Genomic DNA, 27630 nt, shown 5'->3' with positions numbered 1-27630 from the left:
TCAAAGAAAAAATCGGCTCAATGGATATAAAACTAAGAAGAGGAATAGCTCAAAATTTGACTTGCCATCGATACGCTGATGACATCCACATCCAATGGTTCAAGGTAAACAAAACCAATTTTTAATCCCCAATGAAATGATTGCGATTTTGGAATATTAGGATGACAAGGAATATTCTGGATTAATCTATATGAACGATACTTCATCAATTATACCATTAAATGGACGTGATGGACAAAATGGACGTTATTCTTGTCGCTGGAACAACAGCCAAGGGGATAAGAGATTTCGAAATTTTAGTTTTCCTGACGAACCAGAATCTAACGGTACTGTCATTGCTGTCTGCATATCTGTTGTGACGTTAATTATAACTGGAATTGCAATCAAACAATACGTGGACAAGGTGAGTTTAAATAAAATGCGCACATTTTGAATTTTTAAAATGCAACTTTTGACACCCAAAAAAAAAAACAAAGAAAAATCTGGAAAAAGAAATTAAGGGAAGATTAGATGGAAATCCTAATGGCATCGATCCAAATTTGCCAATCGAATATCAAACTGAATTTCTACCTTACGACAAACGCTGTGAATTTACAAAAAGGCGCCTCAGACTCGGTTTGTGTTTTTCGTTTCAAAATCAATTTCAGAACTTTAACCGATTAGGAAAATGTAGGAAAACAATTGGGAAAAGGATGTTTCGGAGAAGTTTACAAAGCCAAAGCTGTTGGACTCAAAGGATCGGATAAACATGTGACAACAGTGGCTGTCAAAAAGGTCCTATCGACACCCCAATTTCAAATGAAATCAAACACGGCCGCATTAGACGCTTTAATTAAAGAATTGAAAATTCTAAATTACTTGGGATCGCATTTAAATGTCGTCAATTTACTGGGGGCCTGCACCAAAGACATCATCAAAGGTAATTAATCAAAACTCGCAAATTGATTCAATCTGGCCAATTAATCAGTTCAGTTTATCACATTTGCTTGTGACAGGCGAACTCTGGTTGATTATCGATTATTGCCGCTTCGGCAATTTGCAATCCTATTTGATTAAACAACGCAATACTTTTGTCACACAATTGGACGAGTTTGGTGACCTTCAACTGTTAAATGAATCGTTGGAAATTAACGAGACTCACAGGTACAAATAATTAAACAATTCAAAAGTGATTTCAAATTTAAATGCTTTAAAATCCAGTCAGGACAGTGACTCTAGTGCAAAGCCTGGACCCTCAGATCATTCTGTACCTCCAGCAAAATCGACCAGCGACGATTCAATTTCTTTCGGTAAAATTTCAAATTTGTGAAAACAAAACGATTTAATTCTAAACTAAAAATGGTTGCCATCAAGAAACGGAACCCTTTTGGAAATATGGAGAAAATCCAGACGCTGTTACCACTGGACCCATTTCCACTTGGAATTTAATCAGCTTTTCTTTGCAAATTGCCAAGGGGATGGAATTTATTGCTAGCAAAAAGGTTAACTTTCAATTTTACTTTAATCTCATTAATTAAGATTTGAATGGAAATATCTGTCATCGATCAGGTACTCCATGGCGATTTGGCGGCTCGCAATGTCCTTTTAGCCGATCATGGAATTGTCAAAATTGCAGATTTTGGAATGGCCAAACAAATGATCAATTACATTTACGAACAGAAGGGACAGGTAAACTTAAACAGTAAACCAGGGGATATATAAAAATGGCGTTCATTTGCTTTGATTTCATTAAAAGGGATTACTACCAGTTAAATGGATGGCAATTGAATCGCTGACGGATCACGTATTTTCCAGTCAATCCGATGTGTGGTCTTACGGCATTGTTCTATGGGAGCTCTTTGCCCTGGGCAGAATTCCTTACCCAGGTATTACAGGGATCAAATTTCAATTAGCCTATTTACATTTACATTTCTGCATTTTTTTCAAGGTATGAACGGCCTTATACTCGTCAAAAATATTCTAGAAGGACTACAAATGGAGAAACCAGATAACGCGCCAAATTTCTTTGGAAAAATTATGAAAAGCTGTTGGAACAAAGAACCAAACGACCGACCAACGTTTCAACAGCTGGCCAACACCATCGAGAATTACATGGAGCCATTCGTTAGCTCTGCCTACTTGGATACAACTTTCATAGAAAACAATGCCAACTAAGAGTTTGGTGACTCTTCCCTCGGAATGATTTGCAATGAAATTTCAAGGACACGAAACCATTTCTATGTAGCCCCACCTCTTCTTTAGAGAAAACCGTTTAACGATTGTTGAAGAAAAAGAAACAAAAGAATGAGCACGTTTCTCAATTAGTTTTTGCACACACTAAAAAAACAATTCACTTTCAATTGGGAAATAATCTTTAACAAAACCCAATATTGGCGAGAAAAAACAATGTGAAAGAAAAGTTCTTTTCTATTTTAAACCTATTCTTGTGTTTTTAACTAAATTTCGGTTTCTAAAGTACTAAATATAAACCCTTGATTAAAAAAGAAAACTATACCTCATATCAATTTTCAGAATACGATGTCCCATCATTCCATGGTGCGAGACAAAGGGAGCCACAGTTAGGCGCCCACGTGGTTTTTTACTTTACTTTGGAATCCACTTTTCTAATTTCGTTTTGATTTTTATTGATAGATTTAGAGAACACCGACAAGCAACGTCGACGACATGCCACTGTGTCGTGAAGAGCTGAAGGAAGAAATCATTCCAAATGAGGAAGTGGTTTTCCGATGATAAATCTCAACTTGGCAACATTGAAATTATCTCCTTCTTCTCGTTATCCTTCTATTTTACCACCCGGTGGATGTGGGGTTATCGTCTTGTTTTCCCTCTATTTTAGGGAAATTTATGAAGTAATGTCATGGAGATTTGAACTTATCGGCCAGGTGGTCGAGTGGTTAAGACGATACTTCTAATGTGTAATTCTGATGCACCGCTCACGCCATTAACGATTAGCAGAAGCTTCTAGAACAAGGAGACGTAATTTGTCAGCTATTAAATAATGGGGTAAGATTTTGTGTCAATTACTATTATTTATAAAATTCCTGCTTCTGAAAACTTTTACTGTTATAGGCCTATATGAGTAGCATCAACTTTACCTGACAAAATCTGTAAATTTATGGGTTATAGTTTAAATTGCTGCATTTCGTAGAAACAGCCACCTGTTCTACAAAGGCTATGTGTGAATTTCGACTTTGAACAGGCCACTCAACACACTGGTTTTCCTGATTTTTATTTTGAAAGGTCTTTGCTTTGTTAATTCTTTTTTTGAGGCATTAAGTTATAGCTTGTATACCAGAAATGAATAAGAGTTTCATCACATGGTAAGTCAAGTGCTTGAATTGATCACCTATATCTCTGATTTACGTAAATACTTGTTTTTAAATACCTTTATTGAATTGGTTTCAATGGAAGGTAGCAAAAGAACGACATTCTTGACTACCGTATGAGCGATGCCCATCGTTTTGGGCTGGCCCATATGCAAGTCACTACTCATTGCAGTAAGTTGAACCAACACTGAATTAACCACTTTATCACAAACAATCTTTTTTATCTTAGAGGCACTCTGCAAAGTGAACAACTTACAAATGGTTGAAAAGGATGAATTACACATTAAGTAATTGCACTACAGCATATTGCTTCATTGAATGTGTCATAAACACAAAACATGTAACGCCATTTCAGTTGTTTGGCGATGTTGAAAGGAAAATGTACCTGCTATGAAAAAAAAACAACTTTAGATTCACGCCTGACTATCTGTGATATTAATGCAACGTCTGTTACATCTGTAAGTATTATCACATTATTTTTCAATCGTTTAGGAATTCAAATATTTTCTATTTATTGTTTAACAGATTCGCATCGGGTAACGTGCTATTTTGGTTAATGTTGCCGGTGGCAGCTCCGCCCGTTTGCTGGGCAACACAATTTCAATTTTACCGGTTGAAAAACAGATGACGTATTGTGCCCACCACTCTTCCGTCATAGACTAATTGCATTACACGTCTGTCGACAATGACGGTGATATCACAGACAGCAACTTAATTATTAAATTAATTCCAATTTTTTCCCCTCTGACATACAGTAGCTTAATTGTACGAAAACTAAACTGATCGTTGCCAAAGGGCGTTTATCGCTGGGGGTGAAAAAGATGCACCTGCCACCACGAACGGTAATTATGGTTATATCTACTTTGGAGTCTACGTTTTCAATATCGTTTTGATTTTTTTGGATAAATTTAGAGAACATTAACAGGCAACGTCAACACCATGCCACTGTGTCTCGTGACGAGCTAAAGGTACAAACCATTCAAAGTGAAAAGTGGTTTTCCCTTGATAAATCTCAACTTGGCAACAGTGAAATTATCTCCTACCCCTCGTTACCCTTCCATTTTACCACTTTGCGAATGTGCGGTTATCGTTTTATTTTTCGTCTACTTGGTAATTTTGATGCACCGTTCTAATGTAAGTCTTATTCGGTTATCTTAAAGCGAAATGGTTTGAGTGCAATAATCTTATTTTAGTGGATTGAAATAATTATAATTTTATCCGACAGATGGCGTTTCCGCCAGACCTTCCAACAACGTCTTGGCTGTCGATGAATCCTGTTGGATGCCATGGATTCCATTTTGCTGTCGATGAAGATAATATTCGAATGACACACAATAAGAATTTTTAAAATGCCAAGAAATGAATTAAATAGAAGAGGTGGTCTTCATCCCCATTTGATGTGCAATCGTCTTTGCTGCTGTCCATTTTTCGGGGTTCGTTGATATCACGAAATGCGGTTCGTAATTCTTTTCCTATTTGCTATTCAATTTCGATGTTTGCTATTGAATTAATTTTCATCACTTAAAATTTGATACGTTTAATTCTCGTTTCAGGGACTTACCGTTTTACGCCGTTGTTTTTATTTCTGGGGTCTGCCAAGGATCGACTTCCAAGTGAAACCCAATGGTCCACGTTGTCTAGACGGAATATTCTACCTGCGTAGAGACGTTTTATTTATTGGCCAACTCTTCCTTGGCAGTTTGCGCGCCGCGCTGTGCGGTTTGAAACGTGCCATTTAAACGAATCAAGGTAAATAGATTATATTTTATTTTGTTCCATACAAAATCTTATTTAATTTCTAGATAATGAACTGAAAACTGCGTGATGGATCTACTTAAACTGCTGATGAATCCAGGAAATGGAAGGGATGCCGACTGGACTACGTTGAAGCAAAACAGCCGTGGCAACAGTTGATGCATCTCGGCGTGTTCCAGTGGAAAAGCAACAGGACTTTGCAGCCGAATGGCTAGGCCAACGCAACTGTACCATCGTCAGGTAACGTAAACCTTGTTTTCTAATCTTTGATATTTACCCTAAGAACTCGCGTCCAGTTATTCCAAACCATTTGGACAATACTGGATATTGGTGTTCCCAGTAAAGTTGTCGGCTCCCTTTTTTTATTGTTTTACACCCATTGAAGGGTAGTTGGAGTTAACACTAGTAATGCCTCACCTTTCCATCAACGCTTTCATCTTAAACAAGGTATTTTTACTTAAAATTCCATCAGGTTTACGGTTCTATTCATTTCTGATGCAATTGTTTGATTTTAAAAAATCCAGGAACGACATATTACATGACATAGAGATTGGCTGAGTTTACTGGGCTATTCTCGTTCACCGATGCCACGTCGGACTTGGTGGAGTTTGGGTAGAAAGCCCGCCGTACCCTGATCTGTTCTGAAACGTGTATGAGGAACGAAAGAGCAACTATTTTGGAACAACGGTATTAGATTTGGCATTCAATTCTAGTTCTATTGAAACCCACGCATTCTATTCATATATCTTTGCGTGTCTATTCTTTGCAGCTAAACGATCGCTAGAAACTTGTCAGTTGAATTGCTTTATTATCAAGTGTTTTGAGTTTTGAACACGGTTGCAGTGATTAAAAGCCTTCAATACGTTTCGCATTTGTTTTGCGGTACGCTCATATTTGATTTTTAAAGACGTGATCCCGATTCAGCGATTGGAATCACGACGCACAGTGTCCCAACTTTCATATTAATTAATTGTTGTATAGGGTTGCGTGATTTACATATGTTTACAGTGTCGTTGTTTATGCTGCCAAATAATATCTTTGCATATTTTTCGATTTCTGTAGATGATGTAGGAGAATCCATGTCGATGGCAAACTCTTTATTAATGGGAGGACAGCGTACAAGCATGCGGGTCATGTGGCAAAAGGTACTATTTTTAAAAGCTTTAAAATTAAGATTTGGCAAATCGATCGATCGTTGTTTTTGCGCAAAAATCACCAGTCTTAATCAATTGAAAGCTAGTCCGGCGAGCCAGGTTTGATCAATTGTGCGTATCAATTGTCATAATGAATTTCTAACGAAATCAAAGGGGTAAATTGAATCATGCGTAAATTGAAAAATACTTTGACCATGCGTTAAATTATTTTTCCTTCGTCGTTATGTGCGTCCGTTTTTTTATTAAAGCCAAACTCCTACCATTTTTTGGTAATTATTCGTTCAACGGTAGATGATGATTTTTTAATAATTTAAATTAAATATAAAAGCGCTATGTAGTTAACTTACCTTTGTATAGTAAGCACTGCAATTGAATTCGAAGAGAAACAACATTTGTCAATCCATTTACATATTTACATTTTTTTTAATATTTATAATTTATTTACATTAGTAACGTACAATTTTCGAATAGCCAAAATTAATCAAAATTCCGTTGGCTCTTCGTTTCATTTTACTTCGAACAGTTTTAGCTTCATTCAGGTGCCTTTACTTGTTAACGTAAATGTTGAATAAAAGACAAAACACAAATAACAATCAAAATGAAGACATTAATAACTTTTCAATTTTCTCATACAGATTATTCAAGCTGTGCATAATGTCCACAACATCATTTTGGAACAGGAACATGTTCTCAGGACAGCCCTCGTGTCTCCATCAACTCTTCACATCACAGTGGCAGTTGAACACCTGTCCATCGCTGAAGATGTGGTCAAGTAATTTATTTACTTGTCTAATCCTAGTCCTTCAAAGCCTCTAGTATTAAGTTTTGATGGTTGGATAGGTAACAGGAAAAATCTTTTTATGTACTTATTATACAAGAGCCTTTACATAAAGGGAACAAAAAGTCACTTCTATCACCACTTTATGTCCACAGTACACTTTCCTCATCAGGTAATTAAAAGCAATATGCAGAATCAAACTAGTTCTTGTGTGAGGGGCAATGTCAGCAGATGTCCCCAATCGCTTTTTGTTTTTGACGAAGTAGACAAGATGCTGTCAATAGTGTTGGATGGTATCAAAGCTTATTTGGATTACGTTGACTATAGCTAGGCAAATGTCAAATACTACATAATCTAGACTGACCATTGTCATCTTCCACTTTAAGGAAATCCACATTTAATTTCCCGAGCAATAATAGTGGGAAAGGAATTAGTAAGTAAGTAAACACACAGTTGAAAGGAGTCAAACGTGAGGAATTGATTGCATTCTGGTATGTTTGGTCATCAACAGTGTAGATCAAAAGCTATTAAATTTTTTAAATAAAGTATTTATATAAAATCAATCCGTTTCCTAACAAAATATCCTTTTAGACATTTATTGGCAAACGTGGTAATCGGATACAGTTAATGGACAAGTCTGCAAACCTAAACGCACAGATGCCAGAACTAATTCAGTAAATATTTAAAATTAAGATATTTCCATTTTATTGCGGAATCGTAATTTTTTTTTCGTGTTGTTGGTTATTTTGTTTTTCATTTAGTAATTTTCTCCATTTTAGTTAGATTTTGAGAGAGGGAGGGGTAAATTTTTAGACGACAATGGCGCTCGTCGTCAACTACTCAGTTCGATTTCAGATCTCGATACGTTTTGTCGGTAGCACATTTTTAAAATCTCTTTACCCTTACAGTGAAAAGATGCTTTAAAAAATAGCATTGAAAATAGATAATGTTTACTTAAATGGTTGAAATCGAATCTGATTTGGTTATCTTTTTGTTTTGAGGAGGGGGTTGGGTAAAATTCTAGAAGACGCTGGCGCCAAACTGGTCATCGAGATCAGTGTGGCTCCAGATCTCGGCAGAGCAAGTACATTCGTAGTGAACTGTTATTTCATCTATTCTTTCAATTATGGAACCGAACAACTAACAAAGGTAATAGATTAACATTTTTTGATAGCTGAAATTCTAAAATAACCGATACTGATTGTTAGTTAATTGTTCATGGAGTTTTTGATGTGGGTAATCGCCATGAAAAAACCACGCGGTCGCTTAACTGTGGCTCCCTTTGTCTCGCACCAATGGAATGATGGGACATCATATTCTGAGAATTTGTATGAGGTATAGTTTTCTTTTTTAATTAAGGGTTTATTTTGGTAGTTAAGGAACGAAATTGGGTTTAAAACATATGAACAGGTTTTAAACCCAAAAGAACTTAACTTTCACATTGTTTTTTTTTTCCCGCCAATATTGGGTTTTGCTGAAGATTATTTCCCAATAGAAAGTGAATAGTTTTTTTTTTGTGCGTGCAAACACTAGTTAACAAACGTGCTCATTTCTTTGTTTCTTTCTCGCCACCAGTCGTTAAACGTTTTTCTCCTATGAAGGGATGGGGCTAAATAGAAATTGTTTCGTGTCCTTGATATTTCATTGCAAATCATTCCGAGGAGAGAGTCACCAAACTCTTAGTTGGTATTGTTTTCCATGAATGTTGCATCCAAGTAGCCAGAGCTAACGAATGGCTCCATGTAATTCTCGATCGTGTTGGCCAGGTGCTGAAACGTTGGTCGGTCGTTTGGTTCTTTGTTCCAACAACTTTTCATCATTTCTCCAAAGAAATTTGGCGCGTAATCTGGTTTATCCATTCGAAGTCCTTGAATATTTTTTACGAGGATAGGGCCGTTCATACCTTGGGGAAAAAAATGCAAAAATTTTAATTTTCAATACGGTGATGAAAATTTGATCCCTGTAATACCAGGGTAAGGAATTTTGCCCAGGGCAAAGAGTTCCCATAGAACAATGCCGTAAGACCAGACATCGGATTGACTGGAACATAATTGATCCGTCAGCGATTCAATAGCCATCCATTTAACTGGTAGTAGTTCCTTTTAATAAAATCAAAGTAAATGAAAGTCATTTTTATGTCCCCGGGCTAACTGTTTAAATTTACCTGTCCTTTCATTTCGTAACTGTAATTTTTCATTTGTTTGGCCATTCCGAAATCTGCAATTTTGACAATTCCATGATTGGCTAAAAGGACATTGCGAGCCGCTAAATCGCCATGGAGAACCTGATCGATATCAGACATTTCCAATGACATCCTGATTAATATGATTATATTTAATTTGAAAGGCCACCTTTTTGCTAGCAATGAATTCCATCCCCTTGGCGATTTGTAAAGAAAAGCTGATTAAGTTCCAAGTGGAAATGGGTCCATTGGTACCAGCATCTGAATTTTCAGATTTCCAAATGGTTTCTGTTTTTTAATGGCAATCATCTTTTGTTTAGAATTAAATTGTTTTGTATTCGGAAATGTGAAACTTTACCGAAAGAAATTGAATCGTCTCTTGTCCATTTTACTTGAGGAACAGAATGATCTGAGGGTCCAGGCTTTGCATTAGAGTCACTGTCCTCACTGGACTTCAAAGCATTTAAATTTGTAATCACTTTTGAATGGTTTTATTATTTGTACCTGTGAGTCTCGTTTGTTTCGACGAAATCATTTGACAGTTGAAGGTCACCAAACTCATCCAATTGAGTGACAAACGCATTCCGTTTTTGAATCAAATAGGATTGCAAAATTGCCAAAGCGGCAATAATCGATAATTAACAAGAGTTCGCCTGTCCCAGTCAAATGAGATAAACCGAACTGAACAATTTGCGAGTTTTGATTAATTACCTTTGATGATGTCTTTGGTGCAGGCCCCCAGTAAATTGACGACATTTAAATGCGATCCCAAATAATTTAGAATTTTCAATTCTTTAATTAAAGCGTCTAATGCGGCCGTCTGTGATTTCATTTGAAATTGGGGTGTCGATGGGACCTTTTTGACGGCCACCGTTGTCACATTTTCATCCGATCCTTTAAGTCCAACAGCTTCCGCTTTGTAAACGTCTCCGAAACATCCTTTTCCCAGTTGTTTTCCTACTTTTTCGTAGTTGATTAAATTTCTGAAATTGATTATTGAAAATGTCAAACACAAACCGAGTCTGAGGCGATTTTTTGGAAATTCACAGCGTTTGTCGTAAGGTAGAAATTCAGTTTGATATTCGATTGGCAAATTTGGATCGATTCCATCAGGATTTCCATCTAATCTTTCTTGAATTTCTTTTTCCAATTTTTTCTTTTTTTTTTTTTGGGTATCAAAAGTGGCTATTAATAAATTCAAAACGTGCACAATTTATTTAAACTTACCTTTTCCACGTTTTGCATGATTGCTGTTACAGTTAAAAGTAACAGAGTGACAGATCCGAGAATTAAAATAATCCTGGTATATTCTTGTTCGTCAGGAAAATTGAAATTTCGAAATCTCGGTTCTCCTCGGCTGTTGTTCCAGCGACAAGAATAACGTCCGATGTGTGTATCACTTTCGTTTAGTGGTAAAATTGATGAAGTAGCCCTTGTATAGATTAATCCCTTATATTCCTCGTCATCCTGATATTCCAAAATCGCAATCATTTCATTGAACATTAAAAATTCGTTTTGTTTACCTTGAACCATTGGATGTGGACGTCATTAGCGTATCGATGGCAAATCAAAAATTGAGCTATTCCTTTTTTCAATTTAACATCCACTGGATAGATTTTTTCTTTGTATAACAAAAAAAATGCGCTTATGATTGCCAACCACAAAAATGAGGTAAATACCTTGAACTGTAAAAGAAATGGATTTATTGAAAGTGATTCCACCACTGAAATTGGCTCTGCATTGAAAGTGCGTGGGCGTATTAAGGCCAATTCTTAGCAGATGCAAGTGACTTTCGTACAAACCGTACCGAAATCTTTCTTCGATAGGCTCGTCTGATGAAATACCGAATTCTCCCTTTGCCAACTTGAAATAATTTTCCACTTGAATTTCTATTGCAATTTGAAGTGATTGAGGGTACATTATCTTTGACACAGACATTATCGCATACCTTTAGGAAGGTTAGTTTGATTGATGAATTGTTCTTGGCCAGTTTCATTGTTGAAGTAAAACCAATCGGCTTTCCAAAATTCCACCGTATTGCGATCACTTTCGCAGAAGGTTTTACAGATGAGTGTCACGTTGTTGCCTTCGATTGGATCACCAACCCTAACGAGTTCCATTCCTATATTTTTTGCGTTCAATTCGCTTGAGGTGAATTCGATTTTGGATATCGATCAGCGCACGAAATTACTGTTGATGGAAATCCTGAAATGGATTGTGGTGGGTCCAGCAGTTGGTCGTACCGACTCGGTGCCCACACACTTGTATTTTCCTATGTCACTTGGTGTCATATTGGTTAACCTCAGTCCACGTTCTGGCAAAGGTTTCAGCAACCAACTGGCGTTTCCATAATCGCTTGACAGTTCCTGGTTGTTTAAATCAATTTACGTGGAAGCTTATTATTATTTTTTGCTTAGCGTGGGTTACAGTCAAGTTCCATTCCAGTTTTTTGTTTGGCATTAGCGTTTCGCGATAGAGTGAAATGGTGACATCTGGGTGGGTTGGTCTGCACGGAATGTCGAGAGGTTCACCCGCCAACGTCATATATGTGTCAAAATCGCGACGATGTAATTTGGTTAACAATTCTTCCTTCTTTGTGAAAACTAGTGGCTGTTCACCTAATTGTATCAAAAAGAATTATTTTCTTTTGAATTATCGATAATTTAAAAATGAGAGCTGACTGTAAAAGTAAACGTAGTGGGCGACTTGAATTTCGGGGCGTACAACGCATCGATAATATCCCGTGTCGGAGAAATAGGTTCTTTTCAATGTCATCGTCGATGTCAAGTGAGTTGTATTCCTCTCGATTTTGTAACTTAAACGTTTTTTCGTTTCCTATTGCGTTTCAAGTTCATTTTATTTCAATGTAAATTTTAAAAAATTGAATTTTCGTATCTACGCACCCATTGATATGGGGGCAGTATCCACGTAATGTTGGCTGACATTTTCTCTTCGTCGCTGTTTAACCGGTAGATGCAAGTTAAGCTGAAAATATTACCTTTTTGTTCGATGTGTGGTTGGTGATGGGGAATCATCATTAAACTATTTGCGTCACTTCCTAAGGGCAACAATGTGAAGAATACGATGAAAAACATTGTTTTTGTTGGTGTTACTTTGGATTAGTTAGATTTAATTTTCTGAAATTGATTCTTGAAACGGTAAACACAAACCGAGTCTGAGGCGCTTTTTTGGAAATTCACAGTGTTTGTCGTAAGGTAGAAATTCAATTTGATTTTCGATTGGCAAATTTGGATCGATGCCATCGGGATTTCCATCTAATCTTTCTTGAATTTTTTTTTCCAATTTTTTCTTTTTTTTTGGGTAACAAAAATTGCTTTTAAAAATTTCAAAACGTGCACAATTTATTTAAACTTACCTTGTCCACGTTTTGTTTGATTATTATTCCATTTATAATTAACGTCACGACAGATACGCAAATTAAAATGGGTTGGTAGATAGTCCCGTTAGATTTTAGTATGTCAGGAAAATTGAAATTTCGAAATCTCGGTTCGTCAGGAAAATTGAAATTTCGAAATCTCGTTTCCCCGCGGCTGTTGTTCCAATGACAAGAATAATTTCCGTTTTGTCCATCACTTCCGTTTAGTGGTAAAATTGATGAAGTATCCCTTGTATAGATTAATCCCGAATATTCCTCGTTATCCTGATATTCCAAAATCGCAATCATTTCATTGATCATTAAAAATTAGTTTTATTTACCTTGAACCATTGGATGTGGATGTCATCAGTTGATCGATTGCAAGTCAAATTTTGAGCAGTTCCTCTTTCCAATTCTACATCCACTGGATCGATGTTTTCTTTGAATTAAAACAAAAATTGCACTTCATTTTTGCCAACCACAAAAATGAAGTAAAATACCTTGAACTGTTAAAGAAATGAATTTCGAAATGATTCGTCCACTGGCATTGGCTCTGCATTCAAAGTGCGTTTGCGTATTGAAGCCGATTCTTAGCAGATGCAATCGACTTTCGTACAAACCGTAGGGGAAGCTTCCATTAAGAGAGTTGCCTGATATCATAGGGAACCATTTATTATCTAGTAGAATTCCTGTTGCAATTTTTTAGTGAATGAATTATCTTTGACTCTGATATTATGGCCATACCTTTATGATAGTGAGCTGGATTGACCCATTGTTTTTGGCCGGTTTCATTGTTAATGTTAAACCAATCGGGTTTCCAAAATTGCACCGTATCTCGATCACTTTGGCAGATGGTTTTGCAGATGAGTGTCACGTTTTTACCTTCGAATGGATCACCATCCCTCACGAGTTCCATTCCTATAATTCGCATTCAATTCGATTGAAGGTTAATTCGATTTTGCAATTTCGCGTCCATACCGTTAACGAAAACGTAGAATTTCTTTTCGGTCTCTAGAGCATTGATTGTAGGTGTGTAGGAGTGGTATTCGTAATCTTCTTCTTGGTTTTCGATGGGTTTTTCGTCCATGGTGCCTAAACACTTGTAAAATCCACTGTCGCTAAATGTCGGATTCTTTAATTTGAATCCTCGTTCTGGCAAAGGTTTCAGCAACCATCTGGCACTTTCCGTTTTGCTTGACAATTCCTTCTTTTAAATTGAAATCAATTGATTTAAAAGTATTATTATTTTTTAGCTTGGGTTACCGTAAACTTCCATTTCAGTTCGTTGTTTGGCATTAGCTTTTCGCGCAACAGTGAAACGATGACAGTTGGGTGGGTTGGTTTGCACGGGACGTCGAGTGGTTCACCTGCCAACGTCATAAATGTGTCAAGACCACCTAACTTGCGAGTCATGTCTTGCCCGTGCACGAAAACTCGGTTGTTGTTATCTGATTGTATCATTAGAAAATTATTATTTTTTAAATAATCGATTATTTAAAAATGAGAACTGACTGAAAAAGTAAACGTAATGGGCGATTTGAATTCCGGGTCGTACAACACATCGATAATATCCCGTGTCGGAGTAAAAGGTCCTTTTCAATGTCATCGTCGATGTCAAGTGAGTTGTATTCCTCTCGATTTCGTAATCTAAACGATATTCCGTTGGCTGTTGCGTTTCAAGTTTATTTTATTTCAATGTAAATTTTAAAAAATTGATTTTTCGTATCTACGCACTCTTTGGTATGGTGGCAGTATCCACGTAATGTTGGCTGACGTTTTCTCTTCGTCGCTGTTGAACCGGTAGATGCAAGTTAAGCTGAGAATATTACCTTTTTGTTCGATGTGTGGTTGGTGATGGGGAATCATGATTAAACTATTGCCATCACTTCCTAAGGGCAACAATGTGAAGAATACGATGAACAACATTGTTCTTGTTGGTTTTACTTAGGAATCCGCTTTTCTAATTTCGTTTTGATTTTCCTTGATAAATTTAGGGAACACCGAGACGCAACGTTAACACTATGCCGCAGTAGGTCGTGAATAGCTGCAGGGAGAATTCATTCCAAAGCGGGAAGTGGTTTTCCGATGATAAATCGCAACTTGGCTACAGCGAAACTCTCTCCTTCTCGTTGTCCTTCGATTTTACCATTTGGCGGATGTGCGGTTATCCTTTCATTTCCTTCTCTTTGAGGGCAATTTGTGAAGTAATGTCATGGAGATTTGAACTTATCGGCTAGGTGGTCCAGTGGTAAGGCGATACTTCTACTTGGTAATTCTAATGCACCGCCCTAATGTAAGTCTTATTGGTTATCTAAGCAAAGTGAAATCGTTAAGAGCCAGATTTTTTGAATGGATTTTAATCATTCAAAAAAGTTAGTTTGTGGTAAATAGCTGTTCCTTTCACTCCCTGTATTGCTACCTAGAACAAACATTAGGGCGTACAAACTGAGAATCTGAGTTTTGAGCGGCACTTTAGAAAAGGCAATCAGAGCGAAATTTGTTGGTCCGATAGTTGAAGAGGGACTGAATATTGTAGGGCGAAGCTTGGGTGAAAAAGCATGCTAGCTCGTGCACGCCATCCCTTGGCTGCCTGGTGCGTATTTCTACTGCGAGCGCAAGATGGCGTGGCGGCGGCAACAAGGTATAATTTTGTTGTTTTACTTTGGAGTCCACGTTTTAAAATATCGTTTTGATTTTTTTTGAAGCCGAATAGATGGGTTAACGCAACTGTCTCATCGACAGGTAACGTAAACCTTTACGATGTTTTCTCATCTTTGACGTTTACCTTACGAACTCGCGTCCAGGTATTCCAGACCAACTGGACAGTCCTAGACATTAGTGTTCACAGTGACGTTGTCGGCTCCCATATTTGGATGGTTTTGCACCCATTGAAAGGAGTTGGAGTTGGCACTATAAATATCTTACCTCTTTATCAACACTTTCACCTTAAACAAGGTATTATTACTTTAAATTGAATCAAGTTCAGTTACGGTTCTATTATTCATTTCTGATGCAATTGTTTGATTTGTAAAAATCCAGGTATGACATATTCTCGTTCACTGATGCCACGTTGGACTTGGGGGAGTTTGGGTAGAAGGCCCGCCGTACCCTGTTCGGTTCTGAAACGTGATTAAGGAACGAAAGAGCAATTATTTTGGAACAACGGTATTAGATTTGGCATTCAATTCTACTTATTTTTAAACCCATGCATCTTACTCATATATCTTTGCGTGTCTATTCTTTGCAGCTAAACAATCGCTAGAAACTTGTCAATTGAATTGCTTTATTATCAAGTGTTTGAGTTTTGAACACGGTTGCAGTGATTAACAGCCTTCAATACGTTTCGCATTTGTTTTGCGGTACGCTCATATTTGATTTTTAAGACGTGATCCCGATTCAGCGATTGGAATCACGACGCACAGTCTCCCAACTTTCACATTAATTAACTGTTGTAGAGGGTTGCGTGACTTACATTTATTTACAGTGTCGTTGTTTATGCTGCCAATTAATATCTTTGCTTTTTTTTCGATTTCTGTAGATGATGTAGGAGCATCCGTGTTGATGGCAAACTCGTAATTAATTGGAGGACAGCGTACAAGCATGCGAGTCATATGGCAAAAGGTACTATTTTTAAAAGCTTTAAAATTAAGTTTTGGAAAATCGATCGGTCGTTGTTTTTGCGCAAAGATCACCAGTCTTAATGAATTGAAAGCCAGTCCGGCGAGCCAGGTTTGATCAATTGTGCGTATCAATTGTCATAATTTATTTCTAACGAAATCAAAGGGGTAAATTGAATCATGTGTAAATTGAAAAATACCTGACCATGCGTTAAATCATTTTTCATTCGTCGTTATGTGCGTCCGTTTTTTTATTAAAGCCAAAACTCCTACCATTTTTTTTGGTAATTATTCGTTCACCGGTAGATGATAATTTTTTAATAATTTAAATTTAATATAAAAGCGCTATGTAGTCAACTTACCTTTGTATAGTAAGCACTCAAAATCAAAATCAATCATCAAAAGCAATCAAAATTGCGTTGGCTCTTCGTTTCTTTTTTCTTCGAACACTTATAGCTGCATTCAGGTGCCTCTTCGTTTGCTTGTTAACGTAAATGTTGAATAAAAGACAAAACACAAATAACAATCAAAATGAAGACATTAATAACTTTTCAATTTCAACTCTTCACATCACAGTGGCAGTTGCACACCTGTCCACCGCTGAAGATGTGGTCAAGTAATTTATTCACTTGTCCAATCCTAGTCCTTCAAAGCCTCTAGTATTAAGTTTCGATGGTTGGACAGGTATCAGGAAAAATCATTTTGTGTACTTATTATCCAAGAGCCTTTACATGAAGTGAACAAAAGGTCAGTTCTATCACCACTTTATGTCCACAGTACACTTTCCTCATGAGGTAATTAAAAAGCAATATGCAGAATAGTATATCATTCCTATTGTCACTTGTTTACACTACTATATCAGGATCAAACTAGATCTTGTGTGAGGGGCAATGTCAGCAGATGTCCCCAATCGCTTTTTGTTTTTGATGAAGTAGACAAGACGCTGGCAGGAGTGTTGGATGGTATCAAAGCTTATTTGGATTACGTTGACTATAGCTAGGCAAATGTCAAATAATACATAATCTAGACTGATTGACCATTGTCGTCTTTCACTTTAAGGAGATCCATATTTATTTTCCTGAGCAATAATAGAGGGAAAGGAATTAGTAAGAAAGTAAACATCCAGTTGAAAGGGGTCAAACGGGAGGCATTGATTGCATTCTGGTATGTTTGGTCATCAACAGTGTAGATCAAAAGCCATTAAGTTTTTAAAATAAACTATTTATATACAATCAATCCGTTTCCTACCAAAATATCCTTTTAGAACTCACATTATTGGCAAACGTGGTACTCGGATACAGTTAATGGACAAGTCTGCAAACCAAAACGCACAGATGTCAGAACTAATTCAGTAAATATTTAAAATTAAGATATTTCCATTTTATTGCGGAATAGTAATTTTTTTTTCGTGTTGTTGGTTATTTTAATTTTGTAATTTTCTCCTGTAATTTCTTTTGTTGGATTCTTTTTTTCTGAGGGAGGGGTACATTCTTAGACAAAATGGCGCCGGTCGTCAACATCTCAGTTCGATTTCAGATCTCGATACATTTTGTAGATTTCGTAGCACATTTTTAGATACTCTTTACCCTTTTCGATGAAAAGATACATTAAAAGTTGGCATTAAAAATAGCTAATCGTTATTTTTATAATTGAAATCGAATTTGGTTTGATTATCTTTTTGTTTTGAGGAGGGGGTTGGGTAGAATTCTAGAAGACGCTGGCGCCAAAACTGGTCGATGTGATCAGTTTGACTCCAGACATCGGCAGAGCAAGTACTGTAGATTCATAGTGAACTGTTATTTCATCTATTCTCCCCACGATGGAAACGATCAACTAACAAAGGTAATAGATTAACATTCTTTTGGTAGTTGAAATTCTAAAATAACCAATAGTGATTGTTCGTTAATGGTTCATGGAGTGTTTAATGTTGGAAATCGCCATGAAAAAACCACGAGGCCGCCTAACTGTGGCTCCCTTTGTCTTGCACCATGGAAAATCATGGAATGGTGGGACATCGTATTCTGAAAATTGATATGAGGTATAGTTTTCTTTTTTAATTAAGAGTTTATTTTTAGTACTTTAGAAACCGAAATTTAGTTTAAAACACAAGAATAAGTTGAAAGCCAAAAAGAACTTTCCTTGCACATTGTTTGTTCCCGCCAATATTGGATTTTGTAAAAGATTATTTCCCAATTGAAAGTGAATTGTTTTTTTTGTGTGTGCAAACACTAGTTGAGCAACGTGCTCATTCTTTTGTTTCTTCTTCGCCAACAATCGTTAAACGTTTCTGTAAAGAAGAGGGGGTGGTCTAAATAGAAATTGTTTTTTTTTGTCCTTGAAATTTCATTGCAAATCATTCCGAGGGAAGAGTCACCAAAGTCTTAGTTGGCATCATTTTCCATCAAAGTTGTATCCAAGTAGCCAGAGGTAACGAATGGCTCCATGTAATTCTCGATCGTGTTGGCCAGCTGTTGAAACGTTGGTCGTTCGTTTGGTTCTTTGTTCCAACAATTTTTCATCATTTCTCCAAAGAAATTTGGCGCATAATCTGGTTTCTCCATTCGAAGTCCTTCTTGAATATTTTTGACGAGTATAAGGCCGTTCATACCTTGAAAAAATGCAGAAATGTAAATTTCATTACGATAATTGCAATTCGATCCCTGTAATACCTGGGTAAGGAATTTTGCCCAGGGCAAAGATTTCCCATAGAACAATGCCGTAAGACCAGACATCGGATTGACTGGAAAATAATTGATCCGTCAGCGATTCAATAGCCATCCATTTAATTGGCAGTAATCCCTTTTAATGAAATCAAAGCAAATGAACGCCATTTTTATATGTCCCCTGGTTTACTGTTTAAGTTTACCTGTCCTTTCATTTCGTAAACGTAATTTTTCATTTGTCTGGCCATTCCAAAATCTGCAATTTTGACAATTCCATGATCGGCTAAAAGGACATTGCGAGCCGCCAAATCGCCATGGAGTACCTGATCGATGTTAGATATTTTCCTTGATATTCTGATTAATGAGATTAAATTAAAACTGAAAAGGCAACCTTTTTGCTCGCAATGAATTCCATCCCCTTGGCGATTTGTAAAGAAAAGCTGATTAAATTCCAAGTTGAAAGGATTGCATTGGTAATAGCGTCTAAATTTTCCCCGTATTTCCAATTGGCTTCCGTTTCTTGAGTGGCAATCATCTTTAGTTTAGAATTCAATTGTTTTGTTTTCGCAAATTGGAAACTTTACCGACAGAAATTGAATCGTCGCTTGTCCACTTTACTTGAGGAACAGAATGAGCTGAGGGTCCAGGCATTGCACTAGAGTCACCGTCCTGACTGGATTTTAAAGTATTTAAATTTGAAATCAATTTTGAATTGCTTAATTGTTTGTACCTCTGAGTCTCAATTTCCACGAAATCATTTGACAGTTGAAGGTCACCAAACTCATCCAATTGGTTGACAAACGCATTCCGTTTTTGAATCAAATAGGATTGCAAATTGCCAGAGCGGCAATAATCGATAATTAACAAGAGTTCGCCTGTCCCAGTCAAATGAGATAAACTGAACTGAATAATTTGCGAGTTTTGATTAATTACCTTTGATGATGTCTGTGGTGCAGGCCCCCAGTAAATTGACGACATTTAAATGCGACCCCAAATAATTGAGAATTTTCAACTCTTTAATCAAAGCGTCTAATGCGGCCGTCTGTGATTTCATTTGAAATTGCGATGTCGATAGGACCTTTTTGACGGCCACTGTTGTCACAGTTTCCTCCGAACCTTTGAGTCCAACAGCTTCTGCTTTGTAAACTTCTCCGAAACATCCTTTTCCCAGTTGTTTTCCTACATTTTCCTAGTTAGATTTAGCTTTCTGAAATTGATTTTGAAAGAAAAAGACAAACCGAGTCTGAGGCGTTTTTTTGGAAATTCACAGCGTTTGTCGTAAGGTAGAAATTCAGTTTGATAGTCGATTGGCAAATTTGGATCGATTCCATCAGGATTTCCATGTAATCGTTCGTGAATTTCTTTTTCTAGTTTTTTCTTTTTTTGAAGGTACCAAAAATCGGAATTTTTTCATTTCAAAACGTGCACCGTTTGTTTAAACTCACCTTGTCCACGTATTGTTTGATTGCAATTCCAATTATAATTAACGTCACAACAGATACGCAGACAGCAATGAAAATAGTCTTAGATTTAGGTTCGTCAGGAAAAGTGAAATTTCGAAATCTTTTTTCCCCTAGGCTGTTGTTCCAGCGACAAGAATAACGCCCGTTTTGTCCATCACGTCCGTTTAGTGGTAAAACTGATGAAGTATCGTTCGTATAGATTAATCCCTTATATTCCTCGTCATCCTGATATTCCAAAATCGTATTGATTTCATTGAGGATTAAAAATTGGTTTTGTTTACCTTGAACCATTGGATGTGGACGTCTTCACTCAAGCGATTGCAAGTCAAATTTTGAGCTATTCCTCTTCCCAATTTGACATCCACTAGATCGCTGTTTTCTTTTATTTAAAAAATGAATTGCACTTAATTTTTGCCATCCACAAAAATGAAGTAAATACCTTGAACGGTAAAAGAAATGGATTGAGAAATGATTCGACTAGGGATATTGACACTGCATTGAAAGTGCGTGTGGGTATTGAAGCCAATTCTTAGCAGATGCAAGCGACTTTCGTACAAACCGTACGGTAAGCTTCTATCGAGAGAGTTGCCTGATATCATAGGGAACCGTTTATTCTCTAGTAGAAATCCTGTTGCAATTGATAGTGATTGAGGAGACATTGTCTTTGACACTGAAATTATCGCATACCTTTACGAAGGTTAGTTCGATTGATCAATTGTTTTTTGCCAGTGTCCTTGTTGAAGTAAAACCAATCGTGTTTCCAAAATTTCACCTGATCGCGATCACTTCGGTAGGCAGTTTTACAGATGAGTGTCACGTTGTTACCTTCGATTGGTTTCCCAACCCTAACGATTTCCATTCCTATATTTATTGCATTTAATTGGCTTGAGGTTAATTCGATTTTGGAATACGATCAGCGTCCATACCGTTGACGAAAACGTAGAATTGGATTTCGTTCTCTAGAGCAGTGATCGTAGGTTCGTCGGGACCGGAACCGGAACCGTCATCGTCATCGTCATAGTCTTCGTCTTCGTCTTCGTCTTCGTTGTCGATGGGTCTGGCGTTCATGGTGCCTACACACTTGTATATTCCTGTGTCGCTTAGTGTCGCATTCGTTAACATCAGTCCTCGTTCTGGCAAAGGTTTCAGCAACCAACTGGCATTTCCCATTTCATTTGACAGTTCCTGGTTTTTTAAATCAAATTACGTTGAAGTTTGTTATTAATTTTTGTTCAGCGTTGGTTACCATCAAGTTCCATTTCAGTTTATTGTTTGGCATAAGCGTTTCACGGTAGAGTGAAATGGTGACATGTGGGTGGGTTGGTCTGCACGGGATGTCAAGAGGTTCACCTGCGAACGTCGTATATGTGTCAAATTCGAGACGACCTAACTTGCGAGTCATGTTTTCCCCGTGCATGAAAATTCGGTTGATGTCAGCTAATTGTATCAAAAAGAATTATTTTCTTTTAAATAACCGTCTGTTTAAAAATGAGAGCTGACCGTAAATGTAAACGTAGTGGTCGATTTGGATTTCGGGGCGTACAACGCATCGATAATATCCCGTGTCGGTGGGTCTGGTCCATTTCAATGTCATCGTCGATGTCAAGTTAGTTGTATTCCTCTCGACTTTGTAATCTAAACGATCTGTCAGTTCCTGTTGCGTTTCAAGTTCATTTTATTTCAATGCAAGTTTTTAAAAACTGATTTTTCGTATCTACGCACTTTTTGGTATGGGGGCAGTATCCACCTAATGTTGGGTGACATTTTCTCTATGTCGCTGTTGAACTGGTAGATGCAAGTTAAGGTTAGGTGGTTACCTACTTGTTCGATGTGTGGTTGGTGATGGGGAATCATCACTAGCCAATTGGCGTCACTTTCTAAGGGCAACAATGTGAAGGTTAGGTTATTAAATTCAGATTCTTTTTCGCAATTGGACATCCACTGGATACATTTTTTCTTTGAATAAAAAAAAATTGTGCTTAATTTTTGCCAACCGCCTAAAAAAAGTAAATACCTTGATCTGTTAAAGAAATGGATTTAGAAATGATCCGTCCACTGGCATTGGCTCTGCATTCAAAGTGCGTGGGCGTATTGAAGCCAATTCTTAGCAGACGCAAGTGACTTTCGTGCAAACGGTACCGAAATCTTTCTTCTTGCAAACGGTACCGAAATCTTTCTTTGACAGGCTCGTCTGATGAAATACGGAATTCTCCCTTTTCCAACTTGAAATAATTTTCCACTTGAATTCCTATTGCAATTTGAAGTGATTGAGGGGACCATTGTCTTTGACACTGACATTATCGCATACCTTTAGGAGGGTCATTTTCATTGAGAAATTGTTTTTGGCCGGTTTCACTTTTGAAGTAAAACCAATCGGCTTTCCAAAATTCCACCGTATTGCGATCACTTCCGCAGACGGTTTTACAGATGAGTGTCACATTTTTGCCTTCGATTGGATCTCCAACCCTAACGACTTCCATTCCTATAATTGTCGCATTTAATTCGCTTGAGGTAAATTCGATTTTGGATTTCGATCAGCGTACGAAATTACCGTTGATGGAAATCCTGAAATGGATTGTGGTGGGTCCAGCAGGTCGTACCGACTCGGTGCCCACACACTTGTATTTTCCTATGTCACTTAGCGTCATATTGGTTAACCTCAGTCCACGTTCTGGTAAAGGTTTCAGCAACCAACTGGCATTTCCCAAGTCACGTGACAATTCCTGGTTTATTAAATAATTTACTTGGAAGTTTATTATTATTTTTTGTTTAGCGTGGGTTACAATCAAGTTCCATTTCAGTTCATCATTTGGCATTAGCGTTTCTCGGTAGAGTGAAACGGTGACATTTGGGTGGGTTGGTCTGCACGGGATGTCGAGAGGTTCACCCTCAAACGTCATATATGTGTCAAATTCGAGATGTTGTAACTTGTTAAACAAGTCTTCCGTCTCCGTGAAAACTAGTGGCCATCCATCTAATTGTATCAAAAAGAATTATTTTCTTTTAAATAAGCGACTATTTAAAAGTGAGAGCTTACTGTAAACGTAAACGTAGTGGTCGATTTGCATTTCGGGGCGTACAACGCATCGATAATATCCCGTGTCGGTGGGTTTGGTCCTTTTCAATGTCATCGTCGATGTCAAGTGAGTTGTATTCCTCTCGACTTTGTAACCTAAACGATCTTCCGTTCTCTGCGTTTGAAGTTCAATTTATTTCAATGTAACTTTTTAACAATTGATTTTTCGTATCTACGCACTTCTTGGTATGGGGGCAGTATCCACGTTATGTTGGCTGACATTTTCTCTTCGTCGCTTTTGAACCGGTAAATGCAAGTTAAGCTGAGATTGCTGTACGTGAATCGTACTTGTTCGATGTGTGGTTGGTGATGGGGAATCATCATTAGCTGATTGGCATCACTTCCTAAGGGCAACAATATGAAAAATACGACGAATAACATTGTTTTTGTTGGTTTTACTTTGGAATCCACTTTTCTAATTTCGTTTTGATTTTCTTTGATAAATTTAGAGAACACCGACAGGCAACGTTAACACAATGCTACTGTAGATCGTGAAGAGCTGCACGGAGAAATCATTCCAAACGAGGAAGTGGCTTCCCATTATAAATCTCAACATGGCAATAGCGAAATCATCTCCTACTTCTCGTTATCTTTCCATTTTACCATTTGGCGGATATGCGGTTTTCATTTTATTTTCTTTTTATGCTAGGGAAATTTATGAACTAATATCCTGGAGATTTGATCTTATCGGCTAGGTGGTCCAGTGGTTAAGGCGATACTTGTACTTGGTAATTCTGATGCACCGCTCTAATGTAAGTCTTATTCGGTTATCTTAAAGTGAAATGGGTTGAGAGCCACATGTTTTTTTAGTGGATTTAAATAATTATAATTTTCTCCAACAGATGGCGTTTCCGCCAGCCGTTCCAACAACCTCTGGGCTGTCGATGAATCCTGTGGGACACAGTGGATTCCAATTTGCTGTCGATGAGGAACCACTGTCCAATGCAGTACTAGACATTTAAACATCGGTTACATCACTTTCATGGCAAAAGCGGAACACAAGGAAGAGGAATGAAGCCCAAAGACGAAAGCGAATTCCAGCTAAATTTTTAATGATTAGAAGATACTGGTGGCCCATGCCAGGTCAATGGTCAAGTGTCTATGAGAGCCGAACACAAAACAAGACCATCTCGTACGCCAAAGAATAATTGTGTATCCTCTGCAAAGCAAGTGATTGGACGATGCTAAAATTCATCAGTAAATCCATTCGAGTCCTTCGATTCATCCATCCGAATGATTTACTTCATTGTTAAGCAATATTGGATTTGATCGTCTTCTTATTTTAACGTTTCTCTATTTGGATTTTAGCCGTTCCAGGGATTCCCGATGCATCTCCTGAACAGCTTCCTTTTATCCGATCCGAAACCAGAAAGACAAATTACTATAGCAATTTGCTAACGTTGAAACAGAAACCATGATAGTTGGAATTTTCCGCCATTAACGATTAGCAGAAGCTTCTAGAACAAAGAGGCGTAATTTGTCAGCTGTTGAATAATGGGGTAAGATTTTGTGTCAATTACTATTATTTTATTGAACTCCAAAATTACATGAGTAGCATCAACTTTACCTGAAAAAAATCTGTAAATTAATGGGTTATAGTTGAGAATTCTGCATTTCGTGGAAACAGCCACCTGTTCTACAAAAGGCTATGTGTGAATTTCGACCTTGACACGTCACTCAACACGTTGGTTTTCCTACATTTTATTTTTAAAGCTCTTTGCTTTGTTAATTCTTTTTTTGGGGCATTAAATTATAGCTGGTATAGCAGAAATGAACAAGAGTTTCATCACATCGGTAAGTCAAGTGCTTGAATTGATCACCTATGTGTCTGATTTACGTAAATGCCTGTTTTTAAATACCTGTATGGAATTGGTTTCAATGGAAAGTAGCAAAAGAACGACGTTTTTTACTACCGTCTCAGCGATGCCCATCGTTTCCTGCTGGCCCATATGCAAGTCACTATTCATTGCAGTAAGTTGAACCAACACTTAATTAACCACTTTGCCATTTTACGGCACTCCGTAAAGTGAACAACTTACAAATGCTTGAAAAGGATGAATTACACATTAAGTAATTGCACCACAGCATATTGCTTCACTGAATGTGTCATGAACACAAAACATGTAACACCATTTCAGTTGTTTGGCGATGTTGAAAGGAAAATGTACCTGCTATGAAAAAAAAAAAAACAACTTTAGATTCACGCCTGACTATCTGTGATATTAATGCAACGTCTGTTACATCTGTAAGTATTATCACATTATTTTTCAATCGTTTAGAAATTCAAATATTTTCTATTTATTGTTTAACAGATTCGCATCGGGTAACGTGCTATTTTGGTTAATGTTGCCGGTGGCAGCTCCGCCCGTTTGCTGGGCAACACAATTTCAATTTTACCGGTTGAAAAACAGATGACGTATTGTGCCCACCACTCTTCCGTCATAGACTAATTGCATTACACGTCTGTCGACAATGACGGTGATATCACAGACAGCAACTTAATTATTAAATTAATTCCAATTTTTTCCCCTCTGACATACAGTAGCTTAATTGTACGAAAACTAAACTGATCGTTGCCAAAGGGCGTTTATCGCTGTGGGTGAAAAAGATGCACCTGCCACCACGAACGGTAATTATGGTTATATCTTCGTTCGGGAGTGGACCATAAAGCTAATTGTAAAGTGGGTATATACCGAAAAGCTCGTATTTCATAGAGGCCGCGGAAACATGAGAAAATGAGCAATTTTGAAATGATGGCCTCATTCAACGTCGAATAAGTAAACAAATTCTCGTTTAAGTAAATACATTTTAATTCTATTGCTATTTATTCCTTTTTTTTTATAGGTTGAGTGTGGGATAAAGAGTGACACTTTAACCTGTGTCATCGCCACAGCTGATCTCAAGTTCCTACCATAATAACAAGAAAACTTTGCGGAAGAATGTTCAACCCAGTACTGTATGTAGGATAATTCAGGTAGAAATTCTCATCAGCAGGTATTTTCTTTTGTCGGTGCTATCCCACAAATTTGATCTATGCACCTACATATGTTCTCAGTCACGATAAGCCGCGAGTACCGTGAATGACCTTGAAATGTCATTATTATTTTTTTTTTTGTTTTATGCCAAGAAGAAGCGGTTTTGCAGCGATTGCCTTCCAGTGGTCACCCTGATGCCGGCCCCAATGTTATTATTCCCACATTACTTCCATAATATGCAAATGACACGTCATTGTGTCTGTCTGGCTGTGGGTACGGAACAGGGAAGGGGTATATAAAGCCCCGATGCCATCAAGGAAGATATTCGCAGTCTTGTCTTGTATTGCCAAACATGAAGACCTCCATTGTTGTAAGTTCCTCTTTCGAGTTACTTCTTTTAACTGTTGTTAAGTTTAAGTAAATTTTAAAACGTAAGCTTTAGGTGAACGGACTTTGTGATAGACTTCGTTTTGATAGTAGAGTTTTTCTTCGATTTATTTGAATTTGTTTTGAATACCTTTATCGTTAAAGTGCTAATTATTGGCATTGTGCAATAGGTGCTTGTTTTGGGTGCCGTTATGGCGGCTGTTATGGCAGCACCGCCTCCCTTGGAGAAGAAATACGATGGCTACTTCCAATATGCTAACGTACCCGGAGAGAAAGAATACGAATTTGGTTTCAACCGTGGCGATGCTGCGCATTATGCTTCCCGTTACGAACAATCCAAAGATCATCGTTTCCGCACCAAGGTATAAAAACATTACATTTTCTGTATATTTTTAGTGATTGATTCTACTTGGTTGTAAACAAACATTGTTTTAAATATTTCGATAACAATAATAGGTCAAGTGGGCTGATGCCCAAGATGGCTACGGAGAGCATTACTGGGAATACAATCATGGAGATGGCGGCGCTGCAGCCTATCCAGCACCGGCTTATACGCCTCCTGCTTACACCGCCCCGGCGTACTCTGAACCTGTTGCCTCCTACCAGCCTGCCCCACAAAAATACAAGGCCAAAAACTAAGTAGACTCTGAAAATGTTGTAAACTGACAGATGAAGTTTTCTTTTTCAAATTGAAGATGATTGTCGACCTACTACTGTAACAATTTATCTCCCTATTTCAAATATTTATTTCTTTTCCAAAGGATGTCGTCTGCTGGCCAGATGACATATTTCCTAAATCTCTGCCTTTCTTTCAAAATAAAAATGTTGGACATCCTCATATTTATGGGTTTAGATTTATTGACCAAACTCTTTCGGTT

General features: G+C 37.4%; 4 protein-coding genes and 1 long non-coding RNA gene across 5 annotated transcripts; 2 read left to right on the top strand and 3 right to left on the bottom strand.

The window, feature by feature from the left end:
• Positions 1-479: 479 nt before the first annotated feature.
• LOC130698276 (fibroblast growth factor receptor 1-like) lies at positions 480-2332 on the top strand (the record flags this gene model as incomplete). Its single annotated transcript, XM_059494110.1, has 8 exons — positions 480-615; positions 674-919; positions 996-1143; positions 1201-1289; positions 1354-1481; positions 1549-1668; positions 1736-1876; positions 1936-2332. Coding segments are annotated over 8 exons (1227 nt in total), but the record flags the coding sequence as incomplete, so codon positions are not given.
• A 5932-nt stretch (positions 2333-8264) lies between these two features.
• On the bottom strand, positions 8265-11970 carry LOC130698274 (vascular endothelial growth factor receptor 1-like). Its single transcript, XM_059494109.1, has 15 exons — positions 11877-11970; positions 11623-11813; positions 11439-11561; positions 11144-11366; positions 10875-11084; positions 10719-10816; positions 10423-10662; positions 10213-10351; positions 9907-10152; positions 9700-9832; positions 9554-9642; positions 9365-9483; positions 9178-9297; positions 8983-9112; positions 8265-8916 (listed from the first exon to the last, which is right to left on the bottom strand). Exons 1-15 carry the CDS (start codon positions 11968-11970, stop codon positions 8693-8695), a joined length of 2379 nt encoding a protein of 792 aa, XP_059350092.1. The 3' UTR covers positions 8265-8692.
• A 687-nt stretch (positions 11971-12657) lies between these two features.
• Positions 12658-13205, bottom strand: LOC130698294 (uncharacterized). Its single transcript, XR_009420576.1, has 3 exons — positions 13072-13205; positions 12913-13010; positions 12658-12856 (listed from the first exon to the last, which is right to left on the bottom strand). It is a non-coding gene; the product is annotated as an uncharacterized LOC130698294 (long non-coding RNA).
• Positions 13206-18362: 5157 nt separating this feature from the next.
• Positions 18363-23214, bottom strand: LOC130698262 (vascular endothelial growth factor receptor 1-like). Its single transcript, XM_059494108.1, has 19 exons — positions 23098-23214; positions 22866-23037; positions 22623-22796; positions 22329-22562; positions 22037-22191; positions 21815-21968; positions 21561-21751; positions 21226-21499; positions 21002-21175; positions 20754-20942; positions 20596-20693; positions 20297-20539; positions 20090-20228; positions 19785-20030; positions 19602-19726; positions 19243-19386; positions 19055-19174; positions 18858-18987; positions 18363-18796 (listed from the first exon to the last, which is right to left on the bottom strand). The coding sequence occupies exons 1-19, from the start codon at positions 23212-23214 to the stop codon at positions 18570-18572; spliced, it is 3306 nt and encodes a 1101-aa protein (XP_059350091.1). The 3' UTR covers positions 18363-18569.
• Positions 23215-26609: 3395 nt separating this feature from the next.
• On the top strand, positions 26610-27501 carry LOC130698281 (uncharacterized). Its single transcript, XM_057521021.2, has 3 exons — positions 26610-26735; positions 26923-27114; positions 27209-27501. Exons 1-3 carry the CDS (start codon positions 26718-26720, stop codon positions 27389-27391), a joined length of 393 nt encoding a protein of 130 aa, XP_057377004.1. The 5' UTR covers positions 26610-26717; the 3' UTR covers positions 27392-27501.
• Positions 27502-27630: the final 129 nt, after the last annotated feature.

This window comes from Daphnia carinata, chromosome 2, assembly GCF_022539665.2.
Source record: "Daphnia carinata strain CSIRO-1 chromosome 2, CSIRO_AGI_Dcar_HiC_V3, whole genome shotgun sequence".
NCBI classification, from domain to species: Eukaryota; Metazoa; Arthropoda; class Branchiopoda; order Diplostraca; family Daphniidae; genus Daphnia; species Daphnia carinata.
This window is presented reverse-complemented; position numbering and strand designations above follow the sequence as displayed.